We start from the raw sequence: 25011 nt of genomic DNA on the forward strand, positions 1-25011 counted from the left end.
ATACCGGTTAAATATGAGATGGTTATACTGTAACTATGCAAAAAAGTCTAAACGCTCACAATTTGAATTACCTCTGTAAGATAGACACAGAGTTCTTTAAAAGGCTGTAGCAGACTGGCATCGCGAATCTTTTTGATAACAAGGACACTCTTTGGAGGTTTGTTCCATGTCAACCGCTGACTTGCTGGGTCCTGAATATGCCTGTGGAGGGAAATCAACAGTATAACTATTATATGTGGGAAAATGGATTGTAATTTCTTGACTATCAAGTTAACAGTCCCCTTTTAGTCAAAGTATAGTGGACTAAAAGAGAGGTGAATAAATCATGAAAAACCTTAATATTATAGCTAAATTTAATCTAGTAAAGAGACCAGACTGGCTACAATGCAATGCCACACCAGTTTTCAGCAAATATGTGATTGCACTTTTCATTGAGAACATTCTGTTCAGTCTTTATTAAGAAAACGTTCTAAGTTTTAATCATGAGAGGTCCGGAAAGATGCAACTAAACAATTATACAGTGATTTATAACGAAAGCAGTTTTCTTGGAGCCAAACAGCACTGCTTTATACCGTATAGGGTTCTGACTAGATGGACCATTTTTCTGCCGCAATATAGCAATTCTTATTTCCCCACTAAGTTGACAGACTAAAGTAATATTAAGGTGCCTATTCCTGCAGGTACAAACATGCTAGAGAAGTTTGAGAACATGGGTCCTTTGTTTCTGGTGGGAGCATAATGATAGCTACTAAAGCCCTTTCTTGAACTACCAGACCACTCCACTAAGGGTGTGTCTACACAGCAACTAGGTTCCCAGTGCTGGCCCGTGCCAGCTGACTTAGGCTAGGGTCGCAGGGCTGTTTCATAGCTGTGTAGACTTCTGGGCTTGACCTGATGCCCAAGCTCTGGGAACCTCCTGCCTTGCAGATCTCAGAGCCAGGACTGCAGCCTGAGCCCAGAAGTCTACACAGCCATGAGACAGCCCTGCAGCCTGAGCCCTGTGAGTCCAAGTTGGTTGGCATGGGCCACCCACAGGTGTGTAGATGCTGTGTAGACATACCCTAACAGACTTCCAGCAACTGTGCTCCCCGTCTCTTGCATTAGGGGCCACTCCACTTGGACTATCAGAGTGGTGAAGCATTAAATTGAAAATTTGAGGAAGCAGTAACATGAAAGACTACCTATGCTTTTCATCCAACACTATAATATTCAGCACGGGTCTATATCAATCTAAAGAACAGTAAACACAGTTTTAATCAATGAGACTCTCAATCTGAAATCATTAAAACCAAAACAAGTCAAGAATTGTAAAAGGGAAGTTTTAAATATTTCAGCTCTAGTCTGGGAAGTTACCTACGTAAACATTTTATATTTCCTCTTGGGAGATATTACAATAGTGCTATTCAGAAGGCATAACTAATTAGCTTAGCTAAACAGCTGTTCACTTGATTCTATTCCTACACAAAAACTTCACTAAGGTTCTTGCTGGATGAGAGTGCATATTTTCCTTAAAAAAAACAAACAAAAAAGTTTTACTGTCCAAGTCACTTTTCAGTTTGTCACACTCACTTCTAATTTTACAAAAAGAATCTTAGCCTCAGATCTAATCTAACAATTAGACTAATATAACTTTTCGTGGATTTTTTGGGAAGGAAAAAATCTGTAATGGAACCTCAGTTGCAACCCTAAATATGAAGCAACAACTGTGGCTCCATAATACATTTAGCTGATTTAGGGAATACATCTACATTCTGCTCTATTTCTTTAGCATGCATGTCTAAAGCTAAGTAAATCATTTTACACTTGTCCTTAGCAGTTTATAAGCATCTCATCTTTTTCCATATGCTGTAGATGTAATCTAGGCAGAAAAGTGGATTAATGCAAATGCTGAACAAGCCAAATTTGCAAACAGATTTGGAACAGCCATCTTTTGATAGAGGGTTAAAACAAACACAGCTGTTTTATACCCCCTAACATCTCCAAAATAGATAGGGTCAAAGTTTCATGAAGCTATCCTGAATTGCAAGGTAAAAGCTGAAAAGATCAGCTCCTATATCCAGAATTGCTTATATGTATAAGCACATATGTACATATGTAGCTTTAACTACAGACTGTAGTGAAATGTAGCGAAACACCAAGTACACAGTCACTGACAAACAGTACTGTAGTTTTTATATAGATGTAACAGAATGTAAAAGTGAGAACAGGGATCAGAACTCATTTACCCCATACCATCTACAAGGTCTTCAGTTTCCTCCATCCTTTTCTCCACTATATTTAATCCTATTAGATGTTTTAGTTTTGAAGACAAAGAATTGTGTTTCAAAGGTCATCACAAACTAAGGTAACTACACACTTCAAAATCTTCTCCAATTTCACCATCCAACTACTAACTGAACTGTTATTAAAAATAAATCCAGAAGGAGTAAGGAACTGAACAATGAAGAAAAGTCACAAGCAACACATTTGAGATTAATTTTGAATTGCTGCAAAAATAATTGCAAAGGGAAAAGGGATTCAAATTTTACAAGTCATTTTCAACATTAATGACCACGAAGGAAGCAGTGTTGTTTCTCCTCTACAAGTTTTCAGAAAGTAAATTAGAATATCCTCATCTCTGTAACAAAGAGACAGGATAAAGACATTTCAACATAATCAGGCTGGTTCTCTGTCAGCTGTAAAAACTGCAGATTGTATCAGTACGATGTCACTTAGTAATCTGAGAACACATCGGAACTCATATGGACTTTATTCAAACAAACAAGACAAACAGCTTATTATTTCACTGTACTCACCATTTCCGTGCAGTTCTATTAAACGAGGGATCATGCATAACATGCTTAAAGATTTTCATGGCTTTCTTCAAAAGTCGTGCAAGTGCAATAAACAGAACTCCAGAAAAGGCCTTGACCTAATCATTTTTAACTGAACTGCTACCTTAAATAAATCATTTTTGTCTGAAGTTGATATCCAGGTGAACGTTTCAAATAGTCCCGATAAAATGTTTTTGCTGCTTCACAGAAAAATTCCTTATACAAGTGCTACAAAAAAAGTATTTAGACACATCCTAATGTCTTTCATTTGCAAAATCCCCTTTCAAAGAAGTTTAAGGGAGACTAAAAGCTACCAAAAATATAGTATTTGACTTCATTAAAATTCATTCCATTCAGTCATTTCAATAGCTTTTTCACAAACAAACTCTTCAATTCTGTCAAACACTAGAACTGAAAAAGACTCAGATTTTGTGCTTTTATATAAAGTGCTGCCTTCGCACTCTAGTGTAGGATTTTCTGTTACATTCCTCTTGCTGAAAGTATTTTAAATGACAATCAGGAAAATAGCTGACTTTAAAAATACAATTCTTAAAAGCTGAAACTATCATTTACAGTTTAGATTTCTAAACAGCCTTTCACTCTGATGACCTGAGAATGTCTTTATCTCCCCAGCAATTCTGAACACTGCATGAGCTGTCTTTTTCTTGGCAATCAGAGCGCTCTTAGTACTGCCTACAGTCTCTGTACTGGACTAATCTTGACATGCTATCATTATATTGTACAGCTCTGGGTCAGCCCATGGGGAGGAGTATATTTGCCACAATCAGGTGGTGAAATACATGATGTAAGCAAAACTTTAAACAAATTACAGTCTGAGCCACAGACTCCTGTTGACAGAGAGCATAAGGAAGTTAAAGACCTGCCTGCAGATCACAATTTCCTCCACACCCTCACTGGAAAAATCACCAACACACTTTGAGGAAAAATTACTACTTTAAATGCACATTTAAAAATCCAGATCACTTTACTTTGGAGCTGCGATCGGCCGAACCTGCAGACGTGGCAGGTAAACAAACCGTCCCGGCCCGCCAGGGGCTTTCCCCGCACAAGCGGCGGAACAAGTTTGGGAACCACTGAATTACAGTAACAGTGCACCCACCAACTTATTTTAAAGAGATATTTACCAGGATGGTTAGTCCAAATTGGTATTTACCTTCTCTCTCATCCCACTCCTGTTTACCAAATTAGGAATGAATTCAGCGTCTTCTCAAGAGAAATAGGCATAATTTTTATGCTATGCAACTGATGTCCACTGGCCAAGACCACCTGAAGAATTGAAGTAATGCCTTATTTCTGCACTCACTTTACCAGCAGTGCATGAGGTAAGCAAAATTGCCTGGCTGAGCTGAGTTTCACCTACAGCAGGTGTCACAGGCAAAGCTCAATTCGTGAACTGCACCTACAGTATTGTAACTCTAGCACTATCAGCTTGAAACTAAGCAGCACAGGGGAAGCGTTTACCACACTATGATACCAATTAGCAGTTTCTGCACTTCACAATGCCTATGCAAATCTTTGTCTCTCCCCCCTCTTTAAATGGAGAAAAATGCCAGTTTATAGGTAGAGTAACACAAGAATGCCAACAGTAAGGAATAAACTAAAGGATGCCGCTCACAAACAGGGAAGAAATGGTAAGAGAAGTAGAAGTGGGTGGCAACCTGGGCAGCAGTAACCATGAGATGGTCGAGTTCAGGATCCTGACAAAAGGAAGAAAAGAGAGCAGCAGAATACAGACCCTGGACTTCAGAAAAGCAGACTTTGACTCCCTCAGGGAACTGATGGGCAGGATCCTCTGGGAGGCTAATATGAGGGGGAAAGGAGTACAGGAGAACTGGCTGTATTTTAAAGAAGCTGTATTGAAGGCACAGGAACAAACCATCCCGATGTGCGGAAAGTATAGCAAATATGGCAGGCAACCAACTTGGCTTAACAGAGAAATCTTCGGTGAGCTTAAACACAAAAAGGAAGCTTACAAGAAGTAGAAACTTGGACAGATGACTAGGGAGGAGTATAAAAATATTGCTCGAGCATGCAGGGGTGTAATAAGGAAGGCCAAAGCACAATTAGAGCTTGCAGCTAGGAAGGGATGTGAAGGGTAACAAGAATAATTTCTACAGGTATGTTAGCAACAAAAAGGTGGTCAGGGGAAATGTGGGACCCTTTCTGAATGGGGGAGGCAACCTAGTGACAGATGATGTGGATAAAGCTGAAGTACTCAATACTTTTTTGACTTTGGTCTTCACAGACAAGGTCAGCTCCCAGACTGCTGCACTGGGCAGCACAGTATGGGGAGGAGGTGAGCAGCCCTCAGTGGTGAAAGAACAGGTTACGGGCTATTTAGAAAAACTGGACATACGCAAGTCCATGGGTCCGCATCTAATGCATCCAAGGGTGCTGAGGGAGTTGGCTGATGTGATTACAGAGCTGGGAAGAAAGTGGTGTATTCCTGAAACACTTTGTTAAAGCAACCCCTAAAGAAATGTAACCCAGATAACGCTGCTGTCAGTAACAGCACAAGAAAAGCTAGTTAAACATAGGGAGTAGCAGAAATATGACTGTGAGATAATGCATAAATGTGATCTTTTAAGCTGACAAAAAAAATATGAATCACAAACACAGATATAGGATGAGTAAACCAATGACTTTACAAGACTGTATTTATATGTTTTTCTAAATCACAAAGATTAAGCTAATAAGCACACTGATTTTACTTTTAAGAGTCCAGTTCAATGTACACTATCTGTCCTCCTCACAAGATGTTTTTTCAGGGCTTGTGTGGTGCAAATGGTACATAGATTTTTGGCTGCATCAGACTCTACACAGGCACTTCTTAAGCTAACTGAAAAAATCTTTGTTTAAGCACTGGGTAAAATACAGTGGATATTGATTAAAAAGACAGATCAAGGTATTCTCCTGAATGTAGGATGAAAATACTGTGCATTTTAAAAAGAGGCACTTACATTATAGTTTTAGGGTTTTGCAGCATACATGCCTTTGGTCCAAATGTGGTCACTGGGCATGGTCCATGCAAGGAGCGTGTCCTCCTGAAAAATGAAACACATGTAAGGGAAAGCTGAAGTAGGAATGAATTATATTCATTATCCAAATTACCTGTTTCTTTGAAGTAGTTAATGCTAAAAAAGGAAAGGTGGGGGAAATTACATTTCTAAAGTCTCAGTATGCAGCTGATCAGCAAGTCAACGCACTTCTATACAAAAAACTGCGCACACAAAGTTAAAATGCAGTTGCTGGTATCTACGGGGCTGCATTTGAGCACCATATGTTGACTTCAGTGATTATTGCAGTTGAATCATTATTAGAAGCTCATCTAGTCCGTGTATTGAATATTTCTACATAGCATATGACTACACTTCTAGTATCCTAGTACCAAATAGACTTACTTGACTTGTTCCAGCTTCACCTCCATTCCTTACACAAGAAACACCACAAACTCAATAATGCCATTGTGACAGTGAAGTTTCCCCTACACAGTTCTGCCAGTGCACGTCAATCCTGACCCACAACATTCCTGTTATTTCAGTCCTCGTTTCCTCCTGAGCAAAGGCTAGTAGATGTGCTGTTTTGTAATGGGACAAAAGTCCACTAGAGATAGTAGGTGAAGATCAGCTCACTTGACTGTGAAATAATCAAGTCTTGAGCATAAAAATGAAAAACTAAAATCAACAATATAAACTTCAAATTCTTCCTGACAGAGTGAAAAGTGAAAGCATATATTGTTAAAAATCTAAACTCCCATATCAGAATTAAAAATACATAATTCTTAAGAGTCAACTTTTAGTGTTTTTTTCCTCAACTACTGTAAAGATTATGCAAAAAAAAGAAAAGGAGTACTTGTGGCACCTTAGAGACTAACCAATTTATTTGAGCATAAGCTTTCGTGAGCTACAGCTCACTTCATCGGATGCATAAAGATTATGAATGACTAGTAGACAAGGTTTTTCCAACCACACAACATGTAATCCTAAACCAATACTTAAGCAACAACCACCAACAATAAGAATCTGGAGAACTTAGGAGTGTTCAGCTGTTGGATCAACCAGGTGATTACAGCTTTTTAGGCAGTGCAGCAAATTTCCTGAAGTTACAGCACAACATTAAGACACTACACCAAACATGAGACTCTCAGCAAATTTTTGAAGAAGGCTTCACTAACAAGACAAGCAAAACAGCACATATATTCCAGTTGTAATATTGCCCAGCAAAACAATGTCTGTGTTCTGTCTTTGTTATATAGTTCAATAGTTTCATGGCCTTCACTAAACATTTTGCAACAGAACACGTGTGCCTAGTTAAATATTTAAAATACTAAGAAGGAAAGCTACCAGGGCTTCTTTCATACTGTATTTTAGGACATACGCACTTTAAATGATAAAATATTTTAGCACAAATTAAGTGTTCTCCAAACAATCAACATACAAAACAGCTGCAGATACACATTCAGAACTTCAAAGCCAAAGACCAAAACCTATTCTTTCATATCTTTTTAATTTTCTCAGGCCATGCTCCAGGGAGACACGGCAGTAACTGGTATTTTTTGTGATTAGACAGCTGTAAAGACTGCCTTGAATCAGTTTCCAAGGGACTTCAGTCCATCTAACCACAAACACATTCATCCTAATTCAGCACACTTGTTTCCGAATTTTCTTAAAACACTATACCTTCATTAAAGATCCTACAGAAAAGGCAAAGCATCCAATTTTAGAACTAATAAGCTTTGCAAAATGATTGATATATATTGTATAGATACACAACACCCACTCCTAAAATATATTCTTAACAGGTATGCACATTTAAAAGGTACCCTATGTCTTAAACTGAGACATGTAGTGTGGTCCTTGATAACCATTTTCAATAAAATTCACCATGCCTGAATACATTTTCAGGTCCTGGGCAATGTACAAGCCAAAATGATTTAATCCCTGTTGTATTAATTTAGATAGAATAAATGGACCAAAGGTGTTAACTTAATCAATGTCTCTTTCTCTGGCCCAATCTGGTCAGGACATCCCTCTGGATGAGAATAAAAAAGGTCCAGGGACTGAGGAGATAGTAGGAGTGCCAGACATGACAGTGAAGCTTGCTCAGTAGCTTTGGTTTGTTCTCCTTGAGTGTTCTTCCTTTACCCACTCAGCCCCTCCAAAAAACAAACAAACAAAAAAAAACCTCTCTTTTAAGGATCCAAAAAGTGACTGATGGATAGAATAGCCCATCCCCCTCATTATTTTGTCCACCAATTAGGCCTAATATCCGACACACCAATTTTGGTTCATTAATTTTTGGCTCCACATATCGGTTTTTAACAAGCATAACTTCAACAGTCCTTGGATTATATCACTGTGGCATCTTTAGTGTCAACTAATCCAGTTTCTCTGGTTCTCATCCACATCTGTTATTATAGATTGTGACATTTTATGAATTTAGACTCACTTCTTACAAACTGAACTCATGATTAGGGTAAATTTGTAGGCCTTATTATCACCACAACGCCAACCCTACAAAGACTTAGGCACTTTAAACATGAAATCAGTAGGACTGCTCATAGTAGTAAAGTTAAACATGTGTATATTTGCAGTATCAGGGCCCTGTGCATGTCCTGAACTACTAGTATTTTTCCTACAAGAGTCTTGTTTGGAACATAAAAAGAAAAGCTTCCTTTTCTCTCCATCACCAGCCACTGAAAGAATTCTTGCATAGTCAAAGGCTAAAGAAGCCAAATTAAGTGTAACTTCTGATAATTAACTGAATTATTATGTGGGAAAACACTATAAAGTGATGCAGACAGGTGGCCTATGTACCATCACCACTGAGAAATAGTGGATTGAAATTATGCAATAACATTTAAAGGAGGGTACACGGAGACACATAGAATATCAAACGCAAAAAATTCCTATTTTACCATCAATCTGTCTTCTTTGTTTGTTAACATTAATCTTTCCATCAACTACAGTATGACAAAGGCAGTCACTAGTCAATTTACAGAATTTGTAAAGGAATCCCAAATGAGGAGAAAAAACCAAAATTCATAATTTCTGGATTCAGCAATATTAGCATATTCTCTCAATATTAGCATATTGTCTGCTGCGGACATTCTAGTCCCAAACCAAATTTTTTTAAATTATTATTTGTTGATAGTCTGTGGTCAAATCACATGAACAGATTATATAGAATTTAAGAAGGACTATGCCGGCACGTCACAGAGCCAGTGGACTTTTGATTGATAAAATATAAAACTGCATTTCAATAGCATTTTTCAGAGCATCAAAGTGCTTTACAAACATAAGCAAAGCCTAACATTAGATAGATACCCATTTAAAGATTAACTTGAGACACAGAGAGGTTATATAACTTATCAAGGTGTCTCAGAAAGTTAATGGCACAACTGGGAATATAACTTTGTAATCTTGGTTGCCAGTAGGGACAAAATGAGCTCCCAACCCATTTAGAAATAGGGGAGGGACTTGGCAAAAAATAAATGTGGCAGTGAAGATGAGATGCCATGAAAATTTCATCCAAAGACTGACCTAGGTAGTATCAAATGTGATGATGTTTCGGAGATAGTAACAGACCAACTTGGAGGCCTGGGGAAATATGTCTACACCTGCAGCAGTGAGTTTCAGAGCCTGGGTCAACAGACTCAAACTTGTGCTATGGTGTTAAAAAACAGCCACACAGATGTTCTTACTCTGGCTCTGAAACCTACCCCACTCCCCAGGTATCAGAACCTGAGTGGGAGCATCTACATGGCTGTTTTTAGCACCACAGTGTGAGCTCAAGTCTGTAGAACCCGGGGCTGCGAGAACTGGTGTCACGGGGGATTATTTTGGCAGTGAACACATGCCCTAAACAGCATAAAGGACGGCATGTGAAGGATTAAGCCAAACACAGAGGCTCCTAACTGTACAGATAAGTACAATTTTTGAATCCTTAGTGAAAAGTGAAGAGAGGAGTTTTTGCTTATGGTATATTATGGTTTCCAGCGTTTAACTGGAAGTAGCTAAAATCAGTTACACCAACCAATTAAACTGAATAACAACAAACAACAACAAAGTGAGTTATACCAATGAACAGATTAATCATTCCACTGTGTAAAGAAACAGAGGCCATAAGACAACCTGCCAAAGCATTTAGTTTACAATCTGGGTCCTTTCCTTGAGAATAGTTAAGGACTGGTAAAAGGTAAAGTTAAACTCAAAAATCTCACTTCTATAAGACCTGGGAAATAATTAACAAAGCCATTTTAGGCTTATTTAGTGATGTTTTACCTCTGGTACAGACCAGAAGTCCCACTTTTCATATGGACCACAGAATTCATGAGGTAGCTACTGTTAAATCACATAGTAAAGACTTACTCCTGGGGGAATTCTGCACCACTGCGCATGCACAGAAATTATGTCCCCTGCAGATTTATTTGCTTCCCTGTAGAAAAATGACTTTCTGATGGGGAAGCAAAGGAAAGCCACAAGAGCAGCCCTGTGACCCTCCCCAGCAGTACATTTCGAGGGCCCAGGGCAGCCGGCAGAGAGGTAAATCACAGTGGCACAGGGGACGAGAATGGGGAAGACCCGGCTGGTGGCTCTTACCCTGCACCGGGCTCAGCTGCTAGTCACAGCTGGGCTGGGGAGGATGGGAGCGCCTCTTCCCTTGTACAGTATCCGTGGCCGGGTCAGACCCATCCCCAGATTTCTCCCCTGGCTGAAGAAAGCTATGCAAACTCCCACCACCACCCACCTGCTTCCTGCGCCCATCGCTCCTCAGCTGCAAAGAAAGGGATCCCTGTAGAGGGAGTGCTTCCCCCATCCGCCCAACGCCCGTGCATCCAGAACCCCTCATACCCAGACCCTTCCGCCAAACCTCATCCCCGCCCTGCACTCAGAACACCCCCCTCCATGAGCCCCAATCTCCCTGCACCTGGACCACCCCGATGAACCACCCACATCCAGATTCCCACCCCACCGAGCCCTGAACACCAGCATCTGGGCCCCGGCACTGAGGCCCCCACACCCATACCCCGCTGCTGAGCCCCAACCACCTTCACCTGGACCTCCCTGCAGAGTCCCATCACTGTTGCACCCAGAACCCCTCAACAAGCCCCTGTGCATCCAGATTCCCCCCGCATCCAGATCCCCCACTGAGCTGTCCACACCCATATTGCCCCACACAGAACCCTCTCGACCCACACCTCGATCCCGACACACTAAGCCTCTCCACACTTGGATCCTGCCTGCCCACACCTGATGCACCTGGCACAGAGGGGCAAGCCCAGTCCTTACACTGTGTCAGGGTTGGGTGCAGCCTCACCACTGAGTCAGTGTCTTGGGGAGGGGGGCGGGGGGGGCGCACAGTTATCTCCCACCTCTGTGTAGCTAGTGGCCTATGCGCCCCAGTACCACGCTGGAGCCTCCGCATTTATTTGACAAATAAAATTTCCAGAATGCCCACAGGACTAAAAGACTGTTGCAGAGGGGCTTGGTTGTCAGATCATCAGAAATGCCTCCAGGACCAGAAGAAAACTTCTATAAGCACTCCTTCTGGCTCAGAAATTGGAAAAAACAGATTCTTAATTTTGCAGCAAATGTAATACTGAAGAATCCAGCTTTCTAGGCATTTTTAATGCAGGTGACCATGAGTCCCTTGGTCCTTATTGTGAAGTAAAAGCAGCATGAAGCTAAGACAGGCAGGTAATGGAGATCAAGAGTTGTGGAAAAATACTTTTTCCTCGCAACTTTTATTTTGAGTAAATATTTGCCAATCACTAAACATTAGTTTATCCCAGAATTCATTCATATAATCTGAGAGGTATTTATTTCCTCAGCCTCAAAGAGTTGAGGCAGTAACTTGCAAAACCTTGCAGAGTAAGATACCAAACATACCCAAATGAGTGAAGAATTGGAGCAAGCATTTCCAGTGTAATTGCAGAAGGTTATGATTTTTGTTTTGTACATTTAATAGAAGGGTTAGATTACATGACACCTCCAATGGAAATGTGAGTTCTGAATTTCAATTTAGCCTCAAACAAAGAGGGGCATGGTCTAGTGGCCTGAACATGGGACTAATACCAGTTCTAAAACAAGTTTACCTTGGAGAAGTCACAACCTTTCTGCTTCAGCTTCCACCTGCTTCCCCTAACCAGTAAAATGTGGATACAGTTTACCTACCTCCCATATCTATTGGAACAATTAGCTAATGATTGTAAAGCACTATGTAAATGTTACCATAAACATTATAGTCATTTCCACTGAAAAGTGACAACAGGGAAATATGCCTCTCCTGTTCCTGATTAATTCATGTAATGTGCTGGTTCATTCCCAGCCCCAGAGAGTTTACAATCTGCCAAAATACAAAATTATATGAACAGTGGAAGAAAGAGATACAACATACAAGCAAGTGATTGCGGTGACATCCTGTGAGTTCCACATTTTTTTTTTAAGAAGTTTGAACAAAATTTGTATTTACTAATAAAAACAAATATAACAATTTCTCCCTTTCCAGCAGGCCAATAAAATTGGCATTTATCAATATCAGAGACACATGGTGGGTGAAGTAATCTCTCTTATTGGACCAATTTCTGTTGGTGAGAGAGACAAGCTTTTGAGTTTACACAGAACGCTTCTTCAAGGTGATTTAACTGATGTGTCAGTACAATGTATTAGTATAAATTTCAAGCATTACTGAGCCTGTCTGAGGAGGAGACAGTAATAGATATTTTTATACTTATCCTTATTTATTCTATTATTAGCAAGAAGAAAAACAAACATACAAGGACTTTAATGACACTATTTCTTAATAGTATATTAAGGATGAACAAGAATTCCAAGTATGTGTAGAGGAATGAAGGCAGCACTGATAAAGTCTTCATACATTTTGAAATGATCATGTTTTAAATTAGGATAGTAAACTATTCCCTTGCTTATGTACCTTCTGACAGCTTCCACTCCACTCAATTTCTCCCCCCTGCCCCCCAAAATTGTTCTGTCCCTTTCACCTGCATATTTGTTTAAACCTTAAGGAGTGGCATGAAAGAAACTCCTTCCTGCTCCTCCTACAAAAGGCAACCTCTAAATACCTCTGTTCCCACATGGCATTTAAGCAATGAAAGTTATACAGAACGTGACGCGTTTGCAGTATTACAACATTGTGCATTGTATGGATTTGTACCTTTCAGGACCTGATCCTGCATGCTGCAGCATAACCTCAACTCCTGTGGCATTCATTGAGAATAGAAACAGCTCAGAAGCTTAAGGGATCAGATCCTCAACTCTGATGAAGAAATCCATATTTGATACAATTTACCCACTGTACAGCACCATGTACATCTTTCTAAGGCATTATATAATTAAAATAGGTTTTAGATAAGGGTTTTATCAGGATTGAATACGTGTGCCATTTAATCAAAGGATAAGATTCTTTTATTAAGTGAATAGAGATAAGAAGGTATTACTACCATTTTCTATTCTACTTATAATGTACTAATGTGCTTTAGAAATGTATTGAACTATGGAGAGAGAGCCTGCTAAGTTGATATATAGAGAGAAGTACTCAATTACAAATACTGCATAGCAAACCTACAATAATTTTTATTTGACATTTTACAAGTTCCTTTGAACTGGTGGTGAAAAATCACAAAACCAGCCAAAGAGCGACTTAAAGAAGTTTTAATAAAATATCTTTTAAGTAGTAAACCTCATTCAAACCACGAATGGCTACCCCTGACTGCAAAGATAGATTGTAGTTTCAGAGCAATTTCTATCCATCAGAGAGCAAGCTAAACAAAAGAAAATGGAAATAAATTAAGAAATGTGTGCCCAATAGAAAAAAAAGCAGGTTTCCTAACTACCAAAAAAAAAAATTACTTGGAAATATTCACACCTAGAAAGGAGAGAGCAGAATTTAGGCCAACAGGCCTTTTACTCATGTAGACTAATATTAGGCGTTTAAAATCCTATGAACACAATCAAATTTCTGCACTTAAATGCTGCTAATTATAGGATATATTTCTACATAAATACTTTGTTTTCTTATACTGTACTGTGCAGTCCATAGGCAATAACAGGAAATTGTAAGCATTAAAAGGTTTCCACTGATCCTGCAAGAACATCCTCCAAAAATTTTTAAGTACATTAGCCTAAAGAAACTCCACAGAAGCGACACTTATTAGAAAACATTTAATCAGCTTACAGTCTGTTTTGAGATCCTCTTCTCTTCGATTTGGGAGTCCTTCTCCCCCAGCCCCTTTCCCCCCATCCTTGTAGTCTCACCTACAAATGCTCCACATTGCAGCAACAATACTGCTAGCAACACAGTTTGGATGGGAGAGACAAACCTCTCTGGTAAGCAGCTCCTTTAGAATTTTGCCATGCCCCTTAGGCATCTGGAGGATCAGAGTTCAGTACTGCAAGGTACTCCCTCCCTCCCTCAAAGCATACTGCCTCCACAGTACAGTCTTTACCTGCCATTGTTGGTCTGAGAAATGCCACACCAGAAGTTAAATCCAGGATCCCCATGTGACATAAGGGCATTACTAGTAGGTTAACAATCTGGCTCGAGGAAGGCAATAGAGATTTCTTGGTGCACTAATTATGATCTATGAATAAAGGTACTTTTTTGCCACCCCTCATTACTATACAGATGAAACGCACCCAACCAGGTTCTCACTACCATGTATACTAACTCTAGGTGGAGCTGTTCAAAAGATCTGGTATCAAGTCCAGCTCTGATCCTACAATTTAAAGAAGCCTGAACATTCCTTTTGGATTATATTACTATCAAGCTATTAAATTGATGTACCTCAACGTCACCATTTGTTCCATACTTCATTGTTGTAAGATGTGTAGAACTGGAAGTTGGATCCTTTGTACGATGGTTGACTTAAAACTGACAATAGTGTAACAAATTGTATCAATCTACTCTGTAAAACATTACAGAGTTCTATTAAATAAAGCCACATGTATTCTTGTAAAACTGTGTACATAAAGAACTAGAAATATTACTTGAACACCTGTGTACTTATTTTCTGAGTTATGGGCAAGCTCTTTCAGTATATGATAAATACTACAGCTATGCACTGCATCCACAATTCCTATGCTTTGTAAGAAAAAAAAATGTGAAAAGTTATTACTATGTTCAAAATTCTCTCTTGAAGCTAGCAGATGATAGACCAATGACTGTTTTTTTCCTTGGTAATATACTTCTAATCTCAGAAGCTATTTAAGGGTTACCTCACTATGTAAATACAGACTAGAAGAGCAAACACAAAACTTGGGTAAATTTCACTTTTGCCCTACTTCTACAAAAGCAGGAAACTTCCTGCTCATTCAGAAATATGGGGGGGGAACGACCAGCCTTTAATCTCCATGTTCATGGTTCAAATCCACCCAAGGTCAGTAATAACCATTACCATGGATGGATATTCAGTGCTCTAAATGAAATAAGCTGAGCCCTGATTAGGGGGCAGGGCTTCTCTGACTAGGAGTCCTATAAAGGTAGCCAGCCAGTCGTGCAGCGGCACAGGGGAGTTTGTATTGTGGTGCTTGTTTGGGGTTTGTTTTTGCTGTGGTGGTGGTGGTGGTGGTGGTGGTGGTGGTGGTGCTGCTGCTGCTGCTGCTGCTGCTGCTGCTGCTGCTGTGGGTGTTGTTGTTGTTGTTGTTGTGTGGTTTGTGTTTCCCAGATTAACAGGATTTAGGTGGAAAGGCTATGACAGATACAGAGGCAGCAGTGGGAGTGACTCATGTTGTGGAAGACACAATGAAGATGACTGGATGTGGAAGCTGCGGTATGTATATGAGCCTGGAGGTGGTACCTGGTAAGCGTTTTGTCTGCATGGAATGCTGTCTCATAGAGCTGATGGAGGAAGAGATCTGAGGTTTGGAGATGCAGGTGGAAAGTCTGGCTGAGTTTAGGAAGGGGTTTGAGCAGATTATGGAGCAAAGCCATGAGGTATCTGAAGGGAAAAGCTCAGACTTGCAGATGGAAGCAGGACTGAGGAATTCTGAGGGGAGACTGGGTGAGGAAAGTGGTCAGTGGAAGCATGTGACTAAAAGAACCAGGCAGAGGAAAAGACGGGCTAGTGAAGGAGAAACAGAGCTCAAGAACAGGTGTGCAGAGTTAGAAAATGAAGAAGGGGCTCAGCAGGCAGTCACTGAAGGTGGAAGGGCAAGGAAGAAGAGAAGAGCGGCTAGTCCTATAGGAGAAGGGGAAGAGTCAATGGAGACTACACAAAATATGAGCCCCAGGAGGATAGGATGGGTTGAAGAGGATTACAAGGGAGAAAAGGAATGGAGAATAGCACCGTCACCAGGAAAAGGCAGGTCTATGTGATCGGGGACTCTTTACTGAGAATAATAGAGAGGCCTGTATCCAGAGCTGATCCAGAGAATAGAAGGGTATGCTGCCTTCCAGGTGCTAAGATACGGGATATAGACCTGAGGTTGAAAAGGATCCTAAAGGGAGCGGGAAAGAATCCCCTAATTATTCTTCATGTGGGAACAAATGACACGGCTAAATTCTCGCTGGAAAGTATTACGGGAGACTATGCTAGGCTGGGGAAGACGCTTAAGGAAATCGAGGCCCAGGTAATCTTTAGTGGGATTCTGCCTGTTCCTAGAGAAGGGCAACAAAGGTGTGACAAGATTTTGACTATCAATAGATGGCTTAGGCAGTGGTGCTATAAGGAGGGCTTTGGGATGTATGGCGACTGGGAGGCATTCATGGACAGAGGACATTTCTCTTGGGATGGACTTCATCTGAGTAGGGAAGGAAATAGACTTCTAGGATGGAGGCTGGCACAACTGATTAAGAGAGCTTTAAACTAGGAATTTGGGGGAGATGGTTGGGAGATGTCCAGGTAATCTCCATGCCGGATTTTAGCATTGAGAGGGAAGAAAAAGAAGTAAGAGAGGATACAGCCGTGGGTAGGAGAATGTATATAAGGAGGAAGGGCAGTGTGGATACCAGTCTAATAGGTTATACTGGCTGGAGAATGACCGTGCTTAATAGGGTACAGAATGTGAGCAAGGGCAAACAGCAAAAATTAAGATGTTTGTACACCAATGCGAGGAGCCTAGGTAACAAAATGGAGGAACTAGAGCTACTGGTGCAGGAAGTGAAACCAGATATTATAGGGATAACAGAAACATGGTGGAATAGTAGTCATGACTGGACTACGGGTATTGAAGGGTATGTGCTGTTTAGGAAAGACCGAAATAAAGGCAAAGGCGGTGGAGTAGCATTGTATATCAATGATGAGGTAGAATGTAAAGAAATAAGAAGCGATGGAATGGACAAGACAGAGCTCGTCTTGGCAAAAATTACACTGGGGAAGAAAACTATTAGCGCCTCCCCTGGGATAGTGTGGGATAGCTTGGAGTGTGCTATAGACCGCCGGGATCTAATTTGGATATGGATAGAGCCCTTTTTAATGTTTTTAATAAAGTAAATACTAATGGAAACTGCGTGATCATGGGAGACTTTAACTTCCCAGATATAGACTGGAGGACGAGTGCTAGCAATAATAATAGGGCTCTGATTTTCTTAGATGCGATAGCTGATGGATTCCTTCATCAAGTAGTTACTGAACCGACTAGAGGGGATGCCATGTTAGATTTGGTTTTGGTGAGTAGTGAGGACCTCATAGAAGAAATGGTTGTAGGGGATAATCTTGGTTCAAGTGATCATGAGCTAATTCAGTTCAAACTGAACGGAAGGATTAACAAAAATCTGCAACTAGGGTTTTTGATTTCAAAAGGGCTGACTTTCAAAAATTAAGGAAATTAGTTAGGGAAGTGGATTGGACTGAAGAACTTATGGATCTAAAGGTAGAGGAGGCCTGGGATTACTTTAAATCAAAGCTGCAGAAGCTATCAGAAGCCTGCATCCCAAGAAAGGGGAAAAAATTCATAGGCAGGAGTTGTAGACCAAGCTGGATGAGCAAGTATCTCAGAGAGGTGATTAAGAAAAAGCAGAAAGCATACAGGGAGTAGAAGATGGGAGGAATCAACAAGGAAAGCTACCTTATTGATGTCAGAACATGTAGGGATAAAGTGAGACAGGCTAAAAGTCAAGTAGAGTTGGACCTTGCAAAGGAAATTAAAACCAATAGTAAAAGGTTCTATAGCCATATAAACAAACAAAGAAAGAAGAAGTGGGACCGCTAAACACTGAGGATGGAGTGGAGGTCAAGGATAATCTAGGCATGGCCCAATATCTAAACAAATACTTTGTCTCAGTCTTTAATAAGGCTAAAGAGTATCTTAGGGATAATGGTAGCATGACAAATGGGAATGAAGATATGGAGGTAGATATTACCATATCTGAGGTAGAAGCGAAACTCAAACAGCTTAATGGGACTAAATCGGGGGGCCCAGATAATCTTCATCGGAGAATATTAAAGGAATTGGCACCCGAAATTGCAAGCCCATTAGCAAGAATTTTTAATGAATCTATAAACTCAGGGGTTATACTGTATGATTGGAGAATTGCTAACATAGTTCCTATTTTTAAGAAAGGGAAAAAAAGTGATCCGGTTAACTACAGGCCTGTTAGTTTGACATCTGTAGTATGCAAGGTCTTGGAAAAAAATTTAAAGGAGAAAGTAGTTAAGGACATTGAGGTCAATGGTAAATGGGACAAAATACAACATGGTTTTACAAAAGGTAGATCATGCCAAACCAACCTGACCTCCTTCTTTGAGAAAGTAACAGATTTTTTAGACAAAGGAAATGCAGTGAATCTAATTTACCTAGATTTCAGTAAGGCGTTTGATACCGTGCCACATGGGGAATTATTAGTTAAATTGGAAAAGATGGGGATCAATATGAAAACTGAAAGGTGGATAAGGAACTGGTTAAAGGGGAGACTACAACGGGTCCTACTGAAAGGTGAACTGCCAGGCTGGAGGGAGGTTACTAGTGGAGTTCCTCAACGATCAGTTCTGGGACGAATCTTATTTAATCTTTTTATTACTGACCTCGACACAAAAAGTGGGAGTGTGCTAATAAAGTTTGCGGATGATACAAAGCTGGGAGGTATTGCCAATTTAGAGAAGGACCGGAATATCATACAGGAGGATCTGGATGACCTTGTAAACTGGAGTAATAGTAATAGGATAAAATTTAATAGTGAAAACTGTAAGGTTATGCATTTAGGGATTAATAACAAGAATTTTAGTTATAAGCTGGGGACGCATCAATTAGAAGTAACGGAAGAGGAGAAGGAACTTGGAGTATTGGTTGATCATAGGATGACTATGAGCTGCCAATGTGATATGGTCGTGAAAAAAAGCTAATGCAGTCTTGGGATGCATCAGGAGAGGTATTTCCAGTAGGGATAAGGTTTTAGTACCGTTATACAAGGCACTGGTGAGACCTCACCTGGAATACTGTGTGCAGTTCTGGTCTCCCATGTTTAAGAAGAACGAATTCAAACTGGAACAGGTACAGAGAAGAGCTACTAGGATGATCTGAGGAATGGAAAACTTGTCTTATGAAAGGAGACTCAAGGAGCTTGGCTTGTTTAGCCTAACTAAAAGAAGGTTGAGGGGAGGTATAATTGCTCTCTATAAATATATCAGAGGGATAAATACCAGAGAGGGAGAGGAATTATTTAAGCTCAGTACCAATGTGGACACAAGAACAAATGGATATAAACTGGTCATTGGGAAGTTTAGACTTGAAATTAGACGAAGGTTTCTAACTACCAGAGGAGTGAAGTTTTGGAATAGCCTTCCAAGGGAAGCAGTGGGGGCAAAAGATCTATCTGGCTTTAAGATTAAACTCGATAAGTTTATGGAGGAGATGGTATGATGGGATAACATGATTTTGGTAATTAACTGATCTTTAAATATTCATGGTAAATAGGCCTAATGGTCTGTGATGGGATGTCAGATGGGGTGGGATCTGAGTTACCCAGAAAAGAATTTTCTGTAGTATCTGGCTAGTGAATCTTGCCCATATGCTCAGGGTTTAGCTGATCGCCATATTTGGGGTCAGGGAGGAATTTTCCTCAAGGGCAGATTGGAAGAGGCCCTGGCGGTTTTTCACCTTCCTCTGTAGCATGGGACACGGGTCACTTGCTGGAGGATTCTCTGCTCCTTGAAGTCTTTAAACCATGATTTGAGGACTTCAATAGCTCAGACATAGGTGAGAGGTTTTTCGCAGGAGTGGGTGGGTGAGATTCTGTGGCCTGCGTTGTGCAGGTCGAACTAGATGATCATAAAATGGTCCCTTCTGACCTTAGTGTCTATGAATCTAAGAGATTCTCAAAGTTTTTCCCAAGTGAAGCCCTATTAGTCGAGATTGTCTCATTGACCACCTCTCTCCAATTCACGATCACACAGACCACTTCCACTACAATTCACTATCATGTGACATCCACATACCAACTATAACAATTGTTTACATGGAAGAGTAACATTTGAAAAGTACAACTTTTTAGCTGTCTTAAATGCAAGGTAGCAGGTACAAACAAGGAATAGGCAGCACCACGTCACCAGCCAGCTGTCTATGTGCTTCACAGACTACAGTTTGGGGACCTTACGGAGCATTCGTAGGAGAGATGCCAAGGACTGAACGGGCTATGGTGCCACAAGCAAGGCAAACATATTGTCACTGTTATACTTATTCAGTGGTTATTTAGACTGGAGCATTGCCTTTTATCAGTGCTAAACAACATTCTATCCAAATTGCATTTTCTGTATTTCTTGCCCTCATGTTCTATATGTGTCACTAAGGATTTGTGACAAGAGGTTCTCTGATACTAAGTTTGTCCACTCCTGAATACCTAACTTTGTTTATGACAATCTAAAGCAACTGAAGATCATGAAGTCAAATGAATGAGAAACAAAAGAATACATGGACTCTTAAGGAGATCCTGTCAAACAAGATATTCCTAGAAATAAAAATATATCTATATAGATATAGATATATATAAAAGAACAAGACAGGACATAAGCAGAACTGTTCTAAAATGAACATTTCTTCAATTCTTGCCATAAGATGTCATTAGCTGTGATTCTTAATGCCAATGAAAGCTGCCCGCATAGGAAGAGCCTATATTATCATATTTGCATTACATAAATGTGGCACTAATGTTATATTAGTTTTACCAAAGAATCATCAGCGTAGAAGTTTCGAGTCTAGTTTACTTCATACCTGAATTCTTTGGTGCTTCCGAGGGCTGGTGAAGCAGACAAACTGCGAGTCTTAGCCCGACCCCGGATAGGGTTAGCACAGCTCCACTCCTCATCATCATGACATGCTGAGCAATGAAAAGCAGATTCAGCGCTCTCATCATCTTTACTGATGCAAAAGTTTTCTTGTTCCGCTTCCATGGTGGAAGTAAAGGAACTTCAGCTGAGGGAAATACAGCTTCCTTTGGGGAAAGAAAAAATAAGATTTTACTTTATTTCAAATTTTGGAGAGTACAAACCACAAATTAAATGGACACTATCTAAGTTCATAGACCTAGAACATGACACACACTTCTCAAGCTATTCTTGAAGAGATTCCCACCCTCCGGGCAATTTCAATGCTCTGCCAAGTCACAAGAAAGAAACTGGCAGAAGGATGGAGGAACCGATTGAAGTGCGTGTGTGTTAATGATGCCAGTTACCTGGGTTGTTTACGGCCACTTTGGGCTGCAATTTTAAGACCATTACAATCCTATTTTAAAGAATTGGTAGCCACTTTCTGTTATAAAAGGAGTACTGGACAAAAGCCAAAAGTCATTTTTAGAAGTAACATATCAAAATCTGAAATTACTGTCGTATACCTGGATTCATCCTCATCAGGTAAGTGAGACAGAGGGGCATTCCTAAGTTGCACTGTACAATACACTTGGTCTTAACAGCATTTTTAGTAACTGTGACTCCAGACAAGGGGGAACAAGACATCAAATTATGCAGTCCAATACTTTGTTTCTACCAAAGCAACTTTATTAGCCTGATATCTCTGTGACCAACAACAAAGCTGTGGACCAAACGAACAAGAACTAAAAAATTCGGTTAAGCGGTTCCAGAATAGTGAACTACAGTGGAAGGAATGGACCTCCTAAGCAAAAAAATAAAAACGTTTTGAGAGGATTTGGATAGTTTACTGAAACTAAACAAAACTATTTGAGCAAATAAATTTGTTAGTCTCAAGTACTCCTGTTCTTTTTGCAGATACAGACTAACAAGGCTGCTACTCTGAAACCTATAACAAAACTGATTAGTTTGGGATCTATTCTTCTTGTTGCTCCCATCACTTCCAGCAATGTAACTTCATCACAGCTCCCATCTGAGACTAGGCAACTGTCAGAATGCCAGGAACAGCACTGCAATGGACCTGAAAAAGGCACTCTTTAAGTGGATTTTCTTCCTTAAAACCCTATTTGGAGAAGATGTGGCCCTACCAGGCACACAAGTCTCAAGTCTGAGCATATAGTTTTACACTGGGTAGATTTCTAGCCTTAAAAAAAAAAAAAACACAACAACAACATGAATTTCATGAAGACAAAACTAGCATGATGCCAACTCTACTCATCACAAGAAGTATAAAAGAATCCTGCATTGCCAGGGAAACAAATGGATAAAATGATTTACTAGGTCTTTCCCACCTTAAAAATCTGAGAGTTTACATGAGTGTACCAATCTGTTAACAAAACTTCCTACTGAAAGTCTACTACATCATCTATATATATTTTAGTCAGATATGGTTGATAGTTACATACGAGTAGCTTCTCTACATAAAACATTCTATATTTCCTCCTTAGAGAATGTAAGATAACAATGGAACAAGCCATTTTAAGTCTCACTTTAAGTCCTTGAAATGTTTACTTTCCCCACAAATGTTAAGAATCAACATTTGTGCAGGTTCTTATCCATATCTGAATATAGCTGCTGAAGAATCCTTGTCTATATATAAACAGCAAACAAATTTCAGTTTAAAAAGGAAACCTAATCTAAGGATAAACAGTGATTATAATAATTAAGCTTGGATTAATATTTTATACTTACTCTTTAATATGCTTAACAGAAAATACAAAGTTATCTTGCTATAATATTTGCAGGATTGCACTTTTACAACTGCAAATCCTTTTGAACAGATTTCCTAATACATACTAAGAAAAGGAGTACTTGTGGCACCTTAGAGACTAACCAATTTATTTGAGCATAAGCTTTCGTGAGCTACAGCTCACTTCATCGGATGCGTCCGATGAAGTGAGCTGTAGCTCACGAAAGCTTATGCTCAAATAAATTGGTTAGTCTCTAAGGTGCCACAAGTACTCCTTTTCTTTTTGCAAATACAGACTAACACGGCTGTTACTCTGAAACCTAATACATACTGTGAAGAATGTGATAGTATGGCATATCAATTAGGAAAGACTGATAAACAAGGGAAGCTTACCGGTTAACCTTCCCTAACCATTAACCCCCAGTCCCGCACCGGCCGGGACAGCAGGAGCCCCCCTCCCTTTAATCAGTTAAACGATATAATTTTAATCATTTAAACAGTTAACTTTTTAAATGATATTTACATCCCTATGGTAAATAAATATGCTAATAGTAATTTGCTGTGCTGATCCCAGGATATTAGAGAAACAAGGTGGGTGACCTAATATCTTTCACCAACACAAGTTGGTCCAATAAGACAAGCTTTCGCGCTTACACAGAGCTCTTCTTTGGGTCTAGGAAAGCTACTCAGAGTGTATTTTCACCCAATTTGTCTTTCTAACAATAGTAATGATACTTTGCCATCCTATAGCACAGTGGTCTGCAACCTTTTTAAGTACAAGATCACTTTTTGAATTTAAGTGCAACCCAGGATCTACCTCAAAGAAAATGTAGAAATAACAGTAAACCCAAACACTCTTGCCCCTCCCCGTCCCCAAGGCCCTGCCCCGCCCCTTCTCTGAGGCCCTGCCCACTCCATCCCCCCTGCCTCTGTCCCTTGCTCTCCCCCACCCTCACTCACTTTCACTGGGCTGGGACAGGGGATTGGGGTGTGGGAGGGGGTGCAGGCTCTGGGCTGAGGGGTTTGGAGTGTGGGAGGGGCTCTGGGCTGAGGCTAGGGCAGGGGATTGGGGTGCAGGCTCTGGAAGGGGATTGGGGTGCAGGAGAGGGCTCAGGGCTGGGGCAGGGGGTTAGGGTGCAGGCTCTGAGAGGGAGTTTGGGTGCAGGGGGGGCTCCAGCTGGGCACCACTTACCTCAGGCACCTTCCGGGCGGCAGCACAGCGGGGCTAAGGCAGGCTCCCTGCCTGCCCTGGCCCCACACTGCTCCCAGAAATGGCCACCACGTCCATGCAGCCCCGGGGGGAAGAGGGGCAGGGGTCTCTGTGCGCTGCCCAAGCGCTGACTCCACGACTCCCATTGGCCGGGAGCTGCAGGGGGTGGTGCCTGCAGGCAGGGGCAGCACTTGGAGTCCCCTGCCCCCCAGCGCCACAGGGACATGCTGGCTGCTTCTGGGAGCTGTGTATGGAGCCCACTGGCCCTGCTTACCTCAGGCGGCAGTGCAGCGGGGCTAAGCCAAACTCCCTGCCTGGCCCCGTGCTGCTCCCAGAAGTGGCCGGCATGTCCGGCAGCGGCTCCTGGAGGGGGGCACTTAGGCTCCCCGCACTGCCCCCATCCACAGGCACCGCCCCCACAGCTCCCATTGGCAGCTGTTCCCCATTCCCAGCCAATGGGAGCTGCAGGGGCTGTGCCTGCAGGTGAGGGCAGCGCGCAGAGACCCCATCTCCCTCTGCTCCCGGAGCAGCTGCCGGACATGCCAGCCGCTTCTGGGAGCGGCATGGGGCCAGGTCAGGCAGGGAGCATGCCTTAGCCCTACTATGCTGCTAGACTGTTAGTGGCTGATCTTCCGGTTTGGCTGCAGGAAGGTTGGCATGACAACCCTAGATCGAGACTGAGATAGACTATCAGAGGCTCCATGATCGACCGGTCGATCGTGATCTACCAGCTGGTGACTACTGCTATAGTACTTTGAAACAACTGGAAAGTTGCCTTACAAAATACTAAGCCTCACAGCACCCTATTTTAAGATACAGACATTGCCTCTAGCATGGGATACTGTTTCAAAACTATTGCTGGTTCATTACTGACTCAGATGGAAATGCCACCTACTGAATCACCAACCACCACTTCCTTCATTCCTGACATGAATTACATCCCCATTCCAAAAGGACACGA

The 25011-nt window shown here is 41.1% G+C and overlaps 1 protein-coding gene across 2 annotated transcripts in view; it reads right to left on the bottom strand.

Annotated features, from left to right (window-relative positions):
- The window catches only part of NADK (NAD kinase), a 42969-nt gene that overhangs the window by 12161 nt on the left and 5797 nt on the right, over window positions 1–25011 (bottom strand). The window contains exons 2-4 of one of the 2 annotated variants that reach the window (XM_037880918.2): window positions 20999–21218; window positions 5795–5878; window positions 72–201 (exon numbers count right to left, since the gene is read on the bottom strand). In XM_037880918.2, coding sequence (XP_037736846.1) covers window positions 72–201; window positions 5795–5878; window positions 20999–21177 — 393 coding nt within the window. In that variant the 5' untranslated portion in view covers window positions 21178–21218. Of the gene's footprint in view, window positions 1–71; window positions 202–2795; window positions 3825–5794; window positions 5879–20998; window positions 21219–25011 lie in introns of those variants that run through there. The other variant, XM_037880919.2, reaches the window with a different exon arrangement.

The sequence above is a fragment of the Chelonia mydas genome, chromosome 18 (assembly GCF_015237465.2).
Source record: "Chelonia mydas isolate rCheMyd1 chromosome 18, rCheMyd1.pri.v2, whole genome shotgun sequence".
NCBI lineage: Eukaryota > Metazoa > Chordata > Testudines > Cheloniidae > Chelonia > Chelonia mydas.